The sequence below is a fragment of the Hypanus sabinus genome, unplaced genomic scaffold (assembly GCF_030144855.1).
Source record: "Hypanus sabinus isolate sHypSab1 unplaced genomic scaffold, sHypSab1.hap1 scaffold_199, whole genome shotgun sequence".
Lineage (NCBI taxonomy): Eukaryota > Metazoa > Chordata > Chondrichthyes > Myliobatiformes > Dasyatidae > Hypanus > Hypanus sabinus.
Window position 1 is genome coordinate 659075 of NW_026780089.1, and position 18675 is coordinate 677749.

The 18675-nt window shown below is 47.7% G+C and overlaps 1 protein-coding gene across 4 annotated transcripts in view; it reads left to right on the plus strand.

Moving 5' to 3' along the window:
• LOC132387563 (NACHT, LRR and PYD domains-containing protein 3-like) overlaps positions 1-16415 on the plus strand; it is a 68508-nt gene extending 52093 nt beyond the window's left edge. For all 4 annotated transcript variants that reach the window (XM_059959942.1, XM_059959944.1, XM_059959945.1 and 1 more), the window contains 6 exons: positions 1043-2777; positions 10502-10588; positions 14199-14369; positions 14525-14695; positions 14849-15016; positions 15181-16415. In XM_059959942.1, the coding sequence (XP_059815925.1) occupies positions 1043-2777; positions 10502-10588; positions 14199-14369; positions 14525-14695; positions 14849-15016; positions 15181-15268 (2420 nt within the window). In that variant the 3' untranslated portion in view covers positions 15269-16415. The remainder of the gene's footprint in view (positions 1-1042; positions 2778-10501; positions 10589-14198; positions 14370-14524; positions 14696-14848; positions 15017-15180) is intronic.
• Positions 16416-18675: the final 2260 nt, after the last annotated feature.

The following is an 18675-nucleotide window of genomic DNA, read 5'->3' on the forward strand; positions in this document are numbered from 1 at the left end:
AAACACCACACATGCCGGTTAGGGCGCTGACAACCTTTACGATCCCACACGCCCTTGACAGTGTCCTGATACACTGTGGGACCCCATATGCCCCGGACAGGGTCCTGACACACTGTGAGAACCCACACACCCCTGACAGGGTCCTGACATACTGTGAGACCCCACACACCCCTGACAGGGTCCTGACACACTGTGAGACCCCACACACCTGACAGGGTCCTGACACACTGTGAGACACCACACACCCCTGACAGGGTCCTGACACACTGTGAGACACCACACACCCCTGACAGGGTCCTGACACACTGTGAGACCCCACACACCTGACAGGGTCCTGACACACTGTGAGACCCCACACACCTGACAGGATCCTGACACACTGTGAGACCCCACACACCTGACAGGGTCCTGACACACTGTGAGACCCCACACACCCCTGACATGTTCCTGACACACTGTGCTCTCCCCATACATCCCTGGCAGAGGCCGGACACAGTGCATAACCCCACACACCCCGACAGGTTTCGAACACACTTTGAGATCCCACGCACCCCACCCACCCACCCACAGTTCATGTTCTGATCAGCAAATCTGCTGCTTTGTATTTTGATTCAGTGATGGTGGGAGGGGAGGGTGAGCTGTGATTCCCCGACCTGTTCCTTTGACAGAATGCCCACCACCTTCTACTCTATCTCCATACGCCACATCAACACAAGGGATTAAAAGATACTTCCTTAGGAGCAATGATATCTGTGGCAGTAGTGAGATGTTGTCCAGTACGGAACAGTTGGGGGTCAGTAAACTACCAGGGAAATACTCACCTTCACAGCACAGTTAATGTGAAAATGTGATGATCTGGTGTTTATCTGGAACAGGCCTCTCTGTCCAGTCAGAGGTCTGTTAATCAAATTTACTTTACTGTACGAACAACCATTGACAAATCCAATTAATGCAACAGCTCTGAGCTAACTCTGGTGTGCTTAAATACTGAGTTCTGAGCTGAGGCATCTGACAGTTTGTCCACTGTCTGTTCCCATGGAAGATGTTCAACAGAAACACAAGGAGACTCTGCGGGCACAAACTGAAACACTGAGAGTGAACACGATCCTGATGAGGGAGAAGGTGAAGGTTTTCCAGCTGGTTGATCGATACGCTGAGCTCACGGTCATTTCTACTGTTCGAGACCGGCTAATGGTGGAACATGAGCTGCTGGCAAGAGGCAGAGACCACGAGGAGTGGAGAGAGAAACATCTCCGTGGAAAGCTGGAAAAAATCCGGACTGATCAGTTGTTCCAGAGCAGCTTTTCCCAGAGTTTATCCAAATCTGGGAGTTCGGCAGCAGTGGCCGGAGTCCCGGGGATCGGGAAAACAACAATGGTACAAAAGATTGTTCATGACTGGGCCACGGGGAAAATATACCAACAATTCCAGTTTGTCTTCAGTTTCAAATTCCGCGATTTAAATAATAAATGCAGAATAAATCTGAAGGAACTGATCCTGGATCAGTATCCTTACTTTGGGAATATCCTGAGAGAAGTCTGGAAGAACCCAGAGGGATCGCTGTTTATATTTGATGGTTTGGATGAATTCAATGACCAAATTAATTTTTCTGACGGTCGGAGAGACACGGAAACTCGGTCCACATGCACAGATCCTGAATACAAGTGCAAGGTGTCTGACATTGTGTACAGTTTAATCCAGCACAAGCTGCTCCCAGGGTGTTCAGTGCTGGTGACCACCCGTCCCACTGCGTTACATTTATTGGAAAAGGCTGAGATCGGTACCGAAGCTGAAATCCTGGGATTTTCAGGTGAGGAACGGAAGGAATATTTCATCAGACATTTTGAAGATCAGACGGTGGCGGCAGCTGTTTTCAAACACGTGAAGGAGAACGAGATCCTGTACACTATGAGCTACAACCCCTCCTACTGCTGGATCCTCGCCCTGGCACTGGGCCCCTTCTTCACACAAAGAGTCAGGGACCCGCAGCGAGTTCCCAAGACCATCACCCAACTGTACTCCTACTATATTTACAACATCCTGAAAAACCACGGCCGTGAGATTGAGATCCCTCGTGATGTGTTACTCAGGGTTGGTCAGATGGCCTTCAGAGGAGTGTCCGAGAAGAAGATTGTGTTTACAGATGATGATTTGATCAAGTACAATCTGCAGCCTTCCCAGTTCCTGTCCGGGTTCCTGATGGAGCTTTTGGAGAGAGAGGATTCTGCCCGAAGCGTGGTGTACACATTCCCACACCTCACCATCCAAGAGTTTGTAGCTGCAGTCGCACAATTCCTGAATCCACATTCCAGGAATATCCTGAAATTCCTCACTGAAGTCCACAGCACAACAGATGGGCGGTTTGAGGTATTTCTTCGTTTTGTTGCTGGTCTCTCCAACCCAATGGCAGCTCGGGGCCTGGAGGAGTTTCTGGGTCCATTTCCTCATCAAACAACCTGCCGGGTGATTGACTGGGTGAAGGAGGAGGTTAAACGTCAGAGTGGAAACACAGGGATTGAAGCTGGTAAAAGGAGCCTCCTGAACACATTGCACTACCTGTTTGAGTCTCAGAATCGTGGACTGGCTCAGGCCGCACTGGGATCTGTGGAAACACTTTCATTCAGTGGAATGACACTGACCCCGATTGACTGCGCAGTCCTGTCTCATGCCATCGGACTCTGTGATACAATAAAACACCTCGACCTGGGGAACTGCCACATTCAGTGTGAAGGAATCCAGCGGCTGGGACCCGGGCTGCACAAGTGCCAGGAGTTGAGGTAACTTGATTTATCTCTCACTCTGATCTCTGAGACTGTTCCATTGTGTTGTTTCAATGGAAAGGAATTTTGCTAAATTTGTAGTAAATCAGATTGTGAAGAATTGTGACAAATGCCCAGGGGATCAGTCAGTAATTCCCCAAGGACGGGAGGGTTCTGTGGTTCCTTGTGAAGGGATGTTCGAGACTTCATCAGATCAGTGAACAATGACCATTGGTTTAATGGTAGTAAATCACAGGAATGGCCGTGTTTCTCGCTGCCTGTGACACGTCCATTAACAATGTTCCTTCTCACTGTGACTGACACCCAGACCGACACTGACTGTAGCAGGTGGGTCAGAGATTCACACCCCCTTCCCGGTGAGGGACAAGAGACCGTCAGCAGACTGTCCCAGTGAGAAAGGAAAGAAATACCATTGTGAGATTGTCGTCCCACTGCCCTTCCCTGTGTGTGACTTTGCTCACTTCCAGATACGCAAAGAGCGAGGGCGCATCTCCTCTGGGCCTCTGTTCAGACCCAACGCACACGTACAAAAAATGTCTGCGTCGTCTCGTCTTGTAGGATTATCGTTTACCCTTGAAATCCTCCTGTGGGACTTCTCATCCCAATCTCCCTTCCATTCTTTGGAATCTCGCCCCCATCCCCATTCCTCCCGTGGACTCTCTATTACTCTTTCCTCATCCTCCTGTGGGATGTCTTGTCCACACACCCCACCACCCTTCCTGTGAGATCTCTCTTCCCTATCCCCCTTCCTTTTGTGGGATCTCTCCTCCCCATCCCTCTTCCTCCTGTGGGATCTCTCTTCCCCATCCCCCTTGCTCCTGTGGATTTCTCTTCCCTATCCCTTCCTGCTGTTGGAACTCTCTTCCCCATACCCTTTCTTCCTGTGGGATCTCTCTCCCCCATCGACTTCTTCCTGTCGGATCTCTCTTTGGCATGCCCCATTGTCCTGTGGAATTTCTCTTCCCAATCCCACTTCCTCCTGTGGGAACTCTGTTCCACATCCCTCTTCCTCCTGGCCGATTTCTTAACCCCTTCCCCCTTCATCCTGTTTATTTTCTGTCTATATCCCCCTTCGTCCTGTGGGATCTCTCTTCCCCATCCCCCTTCCTCCTGTGGGATCTCGCTTCCCCATCCCCCGACCTCCTGTGAGATCTCGCTTCCCCATCCCCATTCCCCTTTTGCTTGTGGGAACTCTCCTCCCCATAGAATCATAAAATCATAGAACACTACAGCACAGAAAACAAGCCATTCAGTCCTTCTAGTCTGTACCAAAACCTTATTCCGCTAGTTCCATTGATCTGCACACAGTCCATAACCCTCCGGTCCTCTCCCATCCATGTATCTATCCAATTTATTCTTAAAGCTTAACAGTGAGTCCATATTTTCCTCATCAGACGGCAGCTCGTTCCACACTCTCACCACCCTCTGAGTGAAGAAGTTCCTCCTAATGCTCCCCCTAAACCTTTCCCCTTTCACGATGAAGCCATGTCTTCTCATATTTATCTCTCCTAATCTATGTGGAAAGAGCCTATTCGCATTTACCCCGTCTATACCCTCATAATATTGTAAACCTCTATCAAATCTCCCCTCATTCTTCTGCACTCCAAGGAATAAAGTCGTAACCTGTTCAATCTTTCCCTGTAACTCAACTCCTGAAGACCGGGCAACATCCTAGTAAATCTTCTCTGCACTTTTTCAAACTTACTGATATCGTATATAGTACTGATATAGTTAGGTGATCAGAACCGCACACAATACTCCAAATTTGGCCTCACCAATGTCTTATACAACCTCACCATAATATTCCAACTCCTATACTCAGTACTTTTATTTATGAATGCCAGGGTGGCAAAAGCCTTCTTTACAACCCTGTCTCCCTGTGATGCCACTTTCAGAGAGTTGTGCATCTGAACCCCCAGATCCCTCTGTTCCTCCGCACTCTTCAGTGCCCTACCGTTTATCGTGTATGTCATACCTTGATTTGTCCTTCCAAAATGGAACACCTCACACTTGTCTGCATTAAATTCCATCTGCCATTTTCTGGCCCATTCTTCCAGTTGGTCCAGATCCCTCTGCAAGCTTTGAAAGCCTTCCTCGCTGTCCACAACACCTCTATCTTAGTGTCATTCGCAAACCTGCTGATCCAATTTATCACATTATCATCTAGATAATTGATACAGACTACAAACAACGATGGTCCCAGCACAGATCCCTGAGACACAGCACTAGTCACAGGCCTCCAGTCTGAGAAGCAATCATCCACTACCACTCTCTGTCTTCTCCCACACAGCCAATTCGAATCCAGTTTACAACCTCTCCATGGATACCTGGTGTCTGGACCTTTAGAACTAACCTCTCATGTGGGACCTTGTCAAAGGCCTTACAAAAGTTAATGTAGACAACATCCACAGCCTTTCCTTCATATGTATTCTTGGTAACCTCCTCGAAAAACACTACAGGATTCATTAAACATGGTCTACCACAGACAAAGCCATGCTGACTATCTTTTATCAGCCCTTGGCTGTCCAAATCCTTGTATATCCGATCTCTCAGAACACCTTCCAATAATTTACCTACTGCTGATGTCAGGCTCACTGGCTTGTAATTACCTGGTGTACTTTTGGAGCCTTTTTCAAACAACAGAACAACATGAGCTACTCTCCAATCCTCCGGCACCGCACCCCTGGCTGAGGACATTTTAAATATTTCTGCCAAGGCCCCTGCAATTTCTACACAAGTCTCTCACAAGGTCCGAGGGAATATCATGTCAGGCCCGGGGGATTAATCTACCTTTATTCGCTGTAAGGCAGCAAGCAGCTTCTCCTCTTTAAACTCTATATGTTCCATGACATTACTGTTTGTTTCCCTTAATTCCATATCCGCTATGCCAGTTTCCTGAGTAAACACTGACGCAAAAAAACTGTTTAAGATCTCCCCCATCTCGTGAGGCTCCACACAGAGACGACCACTCTGAACTTCTAGGGGACCAATTTTGTCCTTTACTATCCTTTTACTCTTAATATACTTGTAGAAACCCTTCGGGTTTACCTTCACATTATCTGCCAAAGCATCCTCATGTCTTCTTTTTGCCTTCCTGATTTCTTTCTTTAGTATTTGCTTACATTTTCTATACTCTTCAAGTACCTCATTTGTTCCTTGTTTCCTATAGCTGCTAAACACCTACTTAAGCAGATCGCCAATATCCCTTGAAAACCAAGGTTCCCTCTGCCTGTTAAATTTGCCTTTAATCCTGGCAGGAACATGCAAACTCTGCACTCTCAAAATTTCACCCTTGAAGGCGTTCCACTTACTGAACACATCCTTGCCAGAAAACAACTTATCCCAATCCACTCTTCCCAGATCCTCTCTCATTTCCACAAAATTGGCCCTTCTCCAATTCAGAACCTTAACTGGCGGACCAGTCCTATCCTTATCCATAATTAACTTGAAACTAATGACATTATGGTCACTGGACCCAAAATGTTTGCTTACACATACTTCTGTCACCTGACCTGTCTGGTTACTTAATAGGAGATCAGGTACTGCACCCTCTCTCGTTGATACCTCAATATATTGATTTAGAAAACTTTCCTGAACACATTTGACAAACTCCACACCATCTAACCCTTTCTCAGAGTGGGCGTCCCCGTCAATATGTGGAAATTTAAAATCCTCTACGATTACAACTTTCTATTTCTGACATCGGCCTGCTACCTCTCTGCAGATTTGCTCCTCCAATTCTCTCTGCCTATTGGGCGGTCTATAATACTACCCTTCCCCGTTCCTCAGCTCCACCCAAATGGCCTCTGTAGACAAACCCTCTGGGCTGTCCTGTCTACGCACAGCTGTAATATTCTCCCTGACTGGTAATGCCACTCCTCCCCCTTTCATCCTTCACCTCTTTCATGTCTGAATCAACGGAACCCCGAAATATGAAGCTGAAGGTTTTAAGGAATATAAAAGTGGATAAATCTCCGGAGCCTGACAGGATATTCCGTAGGACCATGAGGGAGGTTAGTGTAGATATAGCAGGGGCTCTGACAGAAATATTTCAAATGTCATTAGAAATGGGGATGGTGCCTAAGGATTGGCGTATTGCTCATGTGGTTCCATTATTTTAAAAAGGTTCTAAGAGTAAACGTAGCAATTATCGGCCTGTCAGTTTGATGTCAGTGGTGGGTAAATTAATGGAGGGTATTCTTAGAGATGGTATATATAATTATCTGGATAGACAGGGTCTGATTAAGAACAGTCATCTTGGATTTGTGCGTGGAAGGACATGTTTGACAAATCTTATAGTTTTTTTGAAAAAGTTACGAGGAAAGTTGACGAGGGTAAAGCAGTAGATGTTGTCTGTATGGACTTCATTAAGGCCCTTGACAAGGTTCCGTACAGAAGGTTAGTTAGGAAGATTGAATCGTTAGGTATTAATACTGAAGTAGTAAAATGGATTCAACAGTGGCTGGATGGGAGATGCCAGAGAGTAGTGGTGGATAACTGTTTGTCAGGTTGGAGGCCGGTGACTAGTGGTGTGCCTCAGGGATCTGTACTGGGTCAATGTTGTTTGTCATATACATTAATGATCTGGATGATGGGGTGGTAAATTGGATTAGTAAGTATGCAGATGATACTAAGGTAGGTGGTGTTGTGGATAATGAAGTTGGTTTTAAAAGTTTGCAGAGAGATTTAGACCAGTTAGAGGAGTGGGCTGAAAGATGGCAGAAGGAGTTTAATGCTGATAACTGTGAGGTACTACATTTTAGTAGGAATAATCCAAATAGGACATACATGGTAAATTGTAGGGAATTGAAGAATGCAGTAGAATAGAGTGATCGAGGAATAATGGTGCATAGTTCCCTGAAGGTGGAATCTCATGTGGATAGTGTGGTTAAGAAAGCTTTTGGTATGTTGGCCTTTATAAATCAGAGCATTGAGAATAGGAGATGGGATGTAATGTTAAAATTGTACAAGGCATCGGTGAGGCCAAATTTGGAGTATTGTGTACATTTCTGGTCACCAAATTATAGGAAAGGTGTCAACAAAATTGAGAGAGTACACAGGATATTTACTGGAATGTTACCTGGGTTTCAGCACAGAAGTTATAGAGAAAGATTGAACAAGTTAGGTCTTTATTCTTTGAAGCATAGACGTTTGAGGGGGGACGTTAGAGAAATTTAAACTTATGAGGGGGATAGATAGAGTTGACGCGGATATACTTTTTTCCATTGAGAATAGATTCAAACAAGAGGACATGATTTGAGAGTTAGGGGGCAAACGTTTAATTGTAATATGAGGGGTAATTTCTTTACAGATAGTGGTAGCTGTGTGGAATGAGCTTCCAGTTGAAGTGTTAGAGGCTGGTTCGGTATTGTCATTTGAAGTAAAATTGGATAGGTATATGGACAGGATAGGATTGGAGGGTTATGGGCTGAGTACGGGTCAGTGGGACTAGGTGAGAGTAAGCGTTCTGCACGGACTAGAAGGGCCGAGATGGCCTGTTTCCGTGCTGTAATTGTTATATGGTTATATAGTTATTAGTCCTGCCCCTCCTGCAACCGTCTTATTAATAGCAATAATGTCGATATCATCATGTGCCAATCCACGATCTAAACTCATCTGCCTTACCTACAATGCTCCTTGAAATAGATGCACCTGAGAACATTTCCACCACGTACAAACCATTGATATCTGTTTATAAAAGCAGTCCTGACATGTCCTTTATCCTCCTCCACTTCACTATCTGCTCTAACACTCTGCCCCCTTCGCCTGCAATCTAGTTTAAAACCACCGGAGCAGAACTTGCTAACCTACCGACAAGGCTGTTAGTCCCCTCCAGTTCAGGTGCAAACTGTCCAATTCGAACTGGTCACACCTCCCCTGGAAGAAAGCCCAATTGTCCAGAAACGTGAACTCCTCCCTCATGCACCATCCCCTCAGCCACGTATTTAGCTGCATTACCTTCCTATTTCTAGCCTCACTAGCACGTGGCACAGGTAGCAATCCAACTGTGAGATCTCGCTTTCCCATCCCCCTTTCATCCTCTGGGCTCTCTGTTCCCACTCCCCCTTCCTTCCAACTATTGGATCTGTCCATAGCAACCCCCTTCCTCCTGTGGGATCTCTATTCACCATCACTCTTTCTCATGTGGGGCCTCTCTTCTCCATACCCCTTCCTCCTGTGGGTCCTCGGTTCTCATGCCCCCTCAAGCTGTGTGACCTCTCTTTCCCAAACCCATTCCTCCTGAGGTGTCTCTCCGACCCATCACCCATCCTCCTGTATGATCTCTCTTTCCCATCCCACCTCTTCCTGCGGGATCTCTCTTTCCCATCCACTTACTCCTGTAGGGCCTCTGTTCGAATACCCGCCACTTCCTGTCGGATACACCCAGATGCTGTGGGGTCTCTCTTCAGAAGGAAGGGGGAAGGGAAAGGGAGATCCAACAGCAGGAAGGATGGGGCAGGAGATCCCAAAGGAGGAAGGGGGATGGGGAAGAGAGCTCCCAGAGGAGGAAGGGGGATGGGGAAGAGAGATCCCAGAGGAGGATGGGGGATGTGGAAGAGAGATCCCAGAGTAGGAAGGGGGATGTGGAAGAGAGATCCCAGAGGAGGAAGGGGGATGGGGAAGAGTGATCCCAGAGGAGTATGGGGGAGGGGGAAGTGATCCCTGAGGAGGAAGTGGGATGGGGAAGAGAGATCAATAAGGAGGAAGGGAGATGAGAAAGACTGATGCCACAGGAAGAGGGGAATGGGAACAGAGGCCCAACAGCAGGAAGGGGGACCGTGAAGAGAGAGCCCAGAAGAGGAGTTCAGATGGACGAATGATCTAAAACCAGGAAAGGGAACGTGATTCACTATCCCACTTTCTCCTGTGTGGCCTCTGTTCCCATCCCCATACTTCCTGTGGGATCGCTCTTCCCCATTCCCATCCTCCTGTGGGATTTCCCTTCCTCATCCCCCTTCCTCCTGTGGTCCTCTGTTCTCATGCCCCCTCAACCCGTGGAATCTCTCTTTCCCAAACCTATTCCTCCTGAGTTATCTCTCCGACTCATCACCCATCCTCCTGTATGATTTCTCTTCCCCTTCCCCCTTCCTCCTGTGGGATCTCTTTTCCCCATCCCCCTTCCTCCTGTGGGATCTCTCTCCTCCATCCCCCTTCCTCCTGTGGGATCTCTCTTCCCCATCCCCCTTCCTCCTATGGGATCTCTCCTCCCCGTCCCCCTTCCTCCTGTGGTATCTCTCCTCCCCATCCCCCTTCCTCCCGAGGGATCTCTCTTCCCCATCCCCCTTCCTCCTGTGGGATCTCTATTCCCCATCCCCCCTCCTCCTGTGAGATCTCTATTCACCATCACCCTTTCTCGTGTGGGGCCTCTGTTCCCATCCCCCACTCTTCTTGTGGGATCTCTCTTCCCCATCCCTTTAGCTCAGGTGGGTCTATTTCACTGTGTCCAATTGACATTTCGGCATTTCGGTCAGGAACACTTTTCTCTCCATCGGGGAATGGGACAGAATATGTGGGGTTTAGAGGGTCACACCGACAGACTAAATTATTGACATTTGGTGAATACCCTGGATCTGGGCTGTGAGGGACATTGACAGTGATGGGAACTCCAATCAGTGATTTACTGATGGGTTTAATGTTTCCTGGAATATCCGAGTGAGAGAAATTCCCTCAGACCCACGGTTTGAATCACCTTGTTCATGAATCTGTCTGTTTGTTTTTAGACTTGGGCAGAATGAACTGGGAGATTCAGGAGTGAAGCTGGTGTCTGCGGCTCTGAGGAACCCGGAGTGTAAAATACAGAAACTGTGGTAAGTACCAGACTGTGGGAGATTGTGTTTACAGTCACTGGGTGTCTGACACTGAGAATGAATGTGATCAGTGGACACATAGAAAACATACAGGACAATACAGGCCCTTCGGCCCACAACGCTGTGCTGAACATGTCACTACCTTAGAATTTCCTCGGTTTTACCCATAGCCCTCTATATTTCTGAGCTCCATGTTGCCTTCCTGGAGTTTAAAGATCCGATCGTTTCCGCCTCCACCACCGCCGCCAGCAGCCCTTTCAGCACACTCACCACTCTCTGTGTAAAAAAACTTACCCCTGACCTCTCCTCTGTACCTACTTCCAAGCACCTTAAAACTATGCCCTTTCAATGTGCTAGCCATTTCAGCCCTGGGGAAAAGCCTCTGACTATCCACATGATCAATGCCTCTCATTATCTTGTACAGCTCTGTCAAACCACCTCTCATCCACTGTCTCTCCAAGAGAAAAGGCCGAGTTCTCTCAACCTATTTTCATTAGGCATGCTCCCCAATCCAGGCAACATCCTTGTAAATCTCCTCGACACCCTTTCTATGGTTTCCATGTCCTTCCTATAGTGAAAAGACCAGAATTGAGCACTGTACTCCAAGTGTGGTCTGATCAGGGTCCTATATAGCTGCAACATATAACGATATAACCATAACAGCACAGAAACAGGCCATCTTGGCCCTTGTAGTCCATGCCAAACACTTACTCTCACCTAGTCCCACCAGCCTGCACTCAGCCCATAACCCCCTATTCCTTTCCTTTCCATATTCCTATGCAATTTTACTTTAAATGACAATACCGAACCTCCCTCTACCACTTCTATTGGAAGCTCATTCCACATAGCCACTACTCTCGGAGTAAAGAAATTCCCCCTCGTGTTACCCTTAAACTTTTGCCTCCGAACTCTCAAATCATGACCTCTTGTTTGAATCTCCACTATTCTTATTGGGAAAAGCCTATCCATGTCAACTTGATCTATCCCCCTCATAATTTCTCAACTCTTAAACATTACCTCTCGACTCTTAAACTCAATCCCACGACTGATGAAGGCCAATACACCATACGCCTATTTAACTACAGAGTCAACCTGCACAGAAACTTTGAGTGTCTTATGTACTCGGACCCCAAGATCCCTCTGATCCTCCGCACTGTCAAATCTCTTACCATTAACACCATATTCCACCAGCCTGTTTGACCTACCAAAATGAACCACTTCACACTTATCTGAGTTGAACTCCATTTGCAACTTCTCAGCCCAATTTTGCATCCTTTCGGTGTCCCGCTGTGACCTCAGCCAGACCTCCACACTATCCACAACACCTCCAACCTTTGTGTCATCAGCAAACTGACTAACACTACCCTCCACTTCCTCATCCAGGTCATTTATAAAAATCACAAAGAGTAAGGGTCCCAGAACAGATCCCTGAGGCACACCACTGGTCACCAGCCTCCATGCAGAATATGACCCGTCTACAACCACCCTTTGTCCTCTGTGGGCAAGCCAGTTCTGGATCCATAAAGCAATGTCCCCTTGGATCCCATGCCTCCACACTTTCACAATAAGCCTTGCATGGGGTACCTTATCAAATGCCCTGCTGAAAGCCATATACACTACATCCATTGCTCTACCTTCCGGTCCCGGTGACTTATCCAACTTAATGCTTTCCAAAAGCTCCAACACATCCTCTTTCTTCATATCTACATTCTCAAGCTTTTCAGTCCACCGCAAGTCATCCCTACAATTGCCAAGATCCTTTTCCATCATGAATGCCAAAGCAAATGGTTTATTAAATACCTCCGCTATTTCCTCCGGTTCAATAAGCTCTTTTCCATTGTCACACCAGTTTGGTCCTATTCTCTCACATCTTATCCTCTTGCTCTTCACATACTTGCAGAATGCTTTGGGGTTTTCCTTAACCCTGTCCGCCAAGGCCTTCTCATGACCCCTTCTAGCTCTCCTGATTTCATTCTTAAGCTCCTTCCTGCTAGCATTATAATCATTTTTTGAACCTTTCATAAGTTCTTTTCTTCTTGACTAGATTTACAACAGCCTTTGAGCACCACGGATCTTGTACCCTATCATCATTTCCATGTCTCATTGGAACGTACCTACTCAGAACCCCACGCAAATATCCCCTGAACATTTTCTACATTTCTTCGGTATGCTTCCCTGAGAATATCAGATTCCAATTTATGATTACAAGTTCCGGTATGATTGCCTCAGAGTTCCCCTTACTCTAATTAAAGGTTTCCCTAGCTTGCCTGTTCCTATCCCTCTCTAAGCCAATGGTAAAAGAGATAGAATTGTGATCACCATCTTCAAAATGCTCTCCCACTGAGAGACCTGACACCAGGCCAGGTTCATTTCTCAATAGCAGATCAAGTACAGCCTCTCCTCTTGTAGGCTTATCTACATATTGCGTCAAGGAACCTTCCTGAAAACACCTAACAAACCCCACCCCATCTAAACCCCTCACTCTAGACAGCTGTCAATCAATGTTTGGGAAGTTAGAATCTCACACCTCAACAACTCTGTTATTAAAACTCCTTTCCAGAATCGGTCTCTCTATCTGCTCCTCGATGTCCCTGTTACTGTTGGGTACCCTATACAAAACACCCAGTAGAGTTATTGACCCCTTCCTGTTCCTAACTTCCACCCACAGAGACGCCGTAGACAGCCCCTCCATAATGTCCTCCTTTTCTGTAGCCGTGACACTATCTCTGATCAACAGTGCCACGTCCCCACCTCTTTTCCCTCCCTCCTTCCCTGTCCTTTCTGAAACAATTAAATCCTGACACTTGAAGTAGCCGTTCCAGCACCTGAGCCATCCAAGTCTCTGTAATGGCCACCAGATCATAGCTCCAAGAGCTGATCCACACTCGAAGCTCATCCGTTTTATTCATCATACTCCTTGCATTAAAATAGACACATCTCAAACCATCGGACTGAGTGCCTCCCTTCTCTATCAACTGCATGTGACCACCTGCCTGTAACGCCTCTCTATCACCTCCTCGCTCTCCCTGACCAGACAAAGGTCATCGAGCTGTATCTCCAGTTCCCTAACTTGGTCTGTAAGGAGCTGCAGCTCGACACACCGGGTGCAGATGTTGCCGTCCGGGAGGCTGAGAGTATCCAGGATCTCCCACATCTGACACTGAGCACAGAAACCCAGCCTCACACACATACTCTCTGTCTGTATTGTAAACAGATAACCTACCTCATCTCGACCCTTTATCGCCGAAGCCCCGTTGAGCCAAAGCCTTCCTACTCTATCTCCCGCTCCTCTGACACTCGCTCTGTAAATCTGTCTTCCTTTTAAACTCTTCTCGCTGTTCTCACTGGCCGACTTCCGCAGTCGTGCTGAAGAAAACATCAGTAATTGTATTACTGATAAACACTGGGGATTTGTACCGTCTCCTGTCTCTCTGTGTCCTTCACCCTCACTCTCTCTCATCTCCAGGCTGAGGGAGATTGTGTTTACAGTCACTGGGTGTCTGACACAGAACATTAATGTGATCAGTAATTGTGTTACTGATAAACACTGGGGATTTGTATCGTCTCCTGTCTCTCTGTGTCCTTCACCCTCACTCTCTCTCATCTCCAGGCTGAGGAAGGTCGGTCTCACAGGTTCTGGTGCCGAGGATTTCGCCTCCACTCTCAGTGCAAACCGTACACTTACAGAGCTGAACCTGAGTGATAATAAGCTGGGAGATTCAGGAGTGAAACTGGTGTCTGCGGCTCTGAGGAACCCGGAGTGTAAAATACAGAAACTGGGGTAAGTACCAGACTGTGGGAGATTGTGGTTACAGTCACTGGGTGTCTGACACTGAACATTAATGTGATCAGCAATTGTGTTACTGATAAACACTGGGGATTTGTACTGTCTCCTGTCTCTCTGTGTCCTTCACCCTCACTCTCTCTCATCTCCAGGCTGGACAGTGTCGGTATCACAGATTGTGGTGCCGAGGATCTCGCCTCCGCTCTCATTACAAACCCAATTCTGACTGAGCTGAACCTGAGTTATAATAAACTGGGAGATTCAGGAGTGAAACTGGTGTCTGCGGCTCTGAGGAAACCGAAGTGTAAAATACAGAAACTGGTGTAAGTACCAGACTGTGGGAGATTGTGTTTAGTCACTGGGTGTCTGACACTGAACATTAATGTGATCAGTAATTGTGTTACTGATAAACACTGGGGATTTGTACCGTCTCCTGTCTCTCTGTGTCCTTCACTCTCACTCTCTCTCATCTCCAGGCTGAGGAGTGTCGGTCTCACAGATTCTGGTGCCGAGGATCTCGTCTCCGCTGTCAGTACAAACCCATCACTGACTTGGCTGAACCTGAGATACAACTCTCTGACAGACCGATCTCACCCCACTCTCCGCCGCCTCATATTGACCCTCCCGAATCTGAAGCGGATCCGGTGAGTGTTTGTGTTAATGTTCAATGTGATAAAATATCAGCGGATCCGCGGGTTTTCTGGTGATATTTGTCTGTGAGTGTTGTTGAAACATTAACCCCGGTCCCCCGTTACTGACACTGTTGTGTGATCTGTTTATTTCATCTTTATTCTCCCATCTGTTTCAGGCTGGAGTACAATCGGTTCACTGAGACCGGGAGGAAGGAACTGAGATCTCTACAGGAACCCAGACCCGGACTGAGAGTGGATCTGTGAACATCTGAATGTGGTGAATCGGTTCAGTGAGACCGGGATGAAGGAACTGAGATCTCTGCAGGAACCCAGACCCGGACTGATGGTGGATCTGTGAACATCTGAATGTGGTGAATCGGTTCAGTGAGACCGGGATGAAGGAACTGAGATCTCTACAGGAACCCAGACCCGGACTGAGAGTGGATCTGTGAACATCTGAATGTGCTGAATCGGTTCAGTGAGACCGGGATGAAGGAACTGAGATCTCTGCAGGAACCCAGACCCGGACTGAGAGTGGATCTGTGAACATCTGAATGTGGTGAATCGGTTCAGTGAGATCGGGATGAAGGAACTGAGATCTCTACAGGAACCCAGACCCGGACTGATGGTGGATCTGTGAACATCTGAATGTGATGAATCGGTTCAGTGAGATCGGGATGAAGGAACTGAGATCTCTACAGGAACCCAGACCCGGACTGAGAGTGGATCTGTGAACATCTGAATGTGTGAACATCCCCGCCCGCGAGATGGGGACATTTGGCCGACTCCCCGCCCTCCCCTTTAACTCCCGCCCTTACCTTTAACGGCCGCGCGCCTGGTTCAACTTTCAACGGTTTTAACGGACCCGGCTCGGGCCTCGCGCTGTGTGCGTCGCTCGCAGCGGTCCCGCAGTGACGTGTTTCCGCCTGTTTTCCGGCGGGACAGCTTCCGCCGGAAGTGCGTGTTGGAGACTCCCCACGTGGCACCCCGGGGAATTACCCGGACAGGAAGAGCCCGGGGTCCGGGGCTCAGTCTGGGACACCGGTGTCCCGGGGTGGGGGGGATGGTCCCGGGAGAGAATCCTTTTGCCCCCTGTGCTGAGGACGGTGCATTCGGCAGCCTGGCCGATATAATGATGATAAATGGACAAATCCCTCGGCAGTGACCCTGGATCTGCAGCGATCCCGGACACGGTCCTGAAGTGTGATTTTATAATCATCGGTTCCCCGATGCAGAGTGACGGTGAGAAACGGGACTGATTATTCAACCGGTCACTCGTTGTCGCCGGTCAGTTAATTGTGTGTGACTGTGAGTGAGTCGGGAGCAGCTTATTTATTCCCGCACGTCAGCAGCTCACACATTGTTTCATTCACATTTGTCTTGATGAAATCAATAAACCACTGTAACTTCCTGTCTTGGTGTTGGACTTGAGTCTCATTAGAGGTTCTTTGATGAAATAACAGGCAGGATAGACAAAAGAAATACAGTGGATGCTGTTTGCTTGGATTTTCAGATGGTCTTTGACAAGGTCTTCCACATGAAGCTGCTGAACAGGATCACACCTCATGGTATTACAGGAAAGATACTAGCATCGGTCGAAGATTGGTTTACTGGCAGGAGATGGCCAGAACAATGCAAACCGATTCTGTTTGCTGCCGGTGGCGAATGGCGTTCCGCTGGGTCGGTATTGAGACCGCTTCTTTTCATGTTAAATCTGAATGATAGAGATGACGGAATTGATCCCTTAGTGAGGAACTTTGCAGTTGATAAAAGGATAGGTACGGGACAGGTAGTTTAGAGCAAAGCAGGAGTCTGCAGCAGGTCTTCGGTAGGTTTGGAGAACAGGCAACGAAGTAGCAGATGAAATACAGTGTATGCGAGTGTACGGTCATGTACATTTGTTAGAAGGAATAAGGGCGTAGTAAGACAATTAAATGGGAGTAAATTCAAAAATCGGAGAGGCATAGGTGCTTGGGAATCCTTGAGCAGGAGTCCCTAAAGTTTCGCTTGCAGATTGTGTTGATGAAGGATGACAACTGTAATGTCAGCATATCAGAACAAGGTTGTGACACTATTGTTTTAAAACGCATTGGTCAGATCGCTCTTGGTGTTTTGTGAACAGTTTCCGGCCTTCTATCTGAGAAACAGATGTGCTCGTATTGGAGGGGGGTCCGGAGAAGGTTCGCGAGAATGATTCCAGTAACGAATGAGGAGCGATAGATAGCTTTGACCCCGTACTCGCTGGTCTGGAAGAAAGAGAGGGGATCTGATTGAAACCTATTAAATATTGAAAGGCCTCGACAGAGTGGCCATGAAGAAGATGCACCCTGTACTGTGTGAGTCTGGGACCAGAGGCCACGGCCTCAATATACAGAGCACCCACTGAGAGCAGAGATGAGGAGGAATTTCTTTAGTCAGGGAGTGGTAAATCTTTAGAATTCATTGCCACGGTCGGAGTAGACACCAGGTCACTGAGTGTATTTTAAATGGATGTTCAAGGGTTATGGGGAGAAGGCAGGAGAATGGGGTTGAGAGATAATCAATTGGACACGAAGGAATGGCGGAGCAGACTTGATTGGCTGAGCAGCCCCTGTCTGATATCTCATGGCTCATGGTCTGAAGAAGAGGCCAGTGAAGTTGCATTTGGGTTCGCATATTGTTAGGGTATCCACGCCTGGATTATTGTATTCAGTTTTGGTCAGTCTGCTATAGGAGAGAGGACGTCAAGTTGGAATGAGTGCAGGGGAGATTTACGAGAATGGTTCCGGCACTCGAGGGACTGAGTTCTGGAGAGAGGTTGGACAGGTTGGGACTTCACACCTTGAAGTGCAGGAGATTGAGGTGACCTTATGCAGGTGTTCCAAACTATCAGTGTACAGAAATGGGGAATGTGTGCAGTCCTTTTCCCCACCTTTGTGGTATCAGCAACCAGAGGGTACCAGCTTAAGGTGAGAGGGAATTGATTTAATAGGAATCCCAGGGGAAAATTAGTAACCCACTCTCTCTTCCGGTTCATTGTTTAACTAACACGATGAGCGCACTATCAGGTTGGAGGAGCAACACCTCATATTACATCCGGGTAGTTTACAACCTGATGGCAGGATCATCGGTATCTTTAACCACTACCTCCATCTTTTCTTTCATCAACCCACATGCCAGTCTCCTCCATTCTGCCTCCTCACTTCTCTCTTCTCCACTGCGAATCGAATCCCTTTGGTTCCTCTTTTACTTCCTTTACTCCCCATTGTCCGCTCTCATTTCCGATCAGATTCCTTCTTTTCCGTCCTTTACATTTTCCACTTACCACCTCACAGCGTCTCACTTCATCTCCCACCTCGCCCACCCACTCACCTTCACTCTTACCTGGCTTCACCTATCACCAACCAGCTTGGGCTCTTTCCAGTCCCCGCACCATCTTATTCCGGCTTCTCCCCACTTCCAGTCCCGATGAAGGGTCTCGGCAGGAAATCTCTGTTTTGCTTTATCCCCTCTATAGAAGCTACCGGACCTCCTGACTTCCTCCAACATTTTGTGTCTGTGACTCTGCATCTCCAACATCTGCAGAATCTCATCGGGATGGAGAGCAGAATGCAGAGACTACATCGGGTGTCACTGATGTCGAGGAAAACCTGGAAAACTGGAAACAGCAGATGACCCCAACAGGCACGATG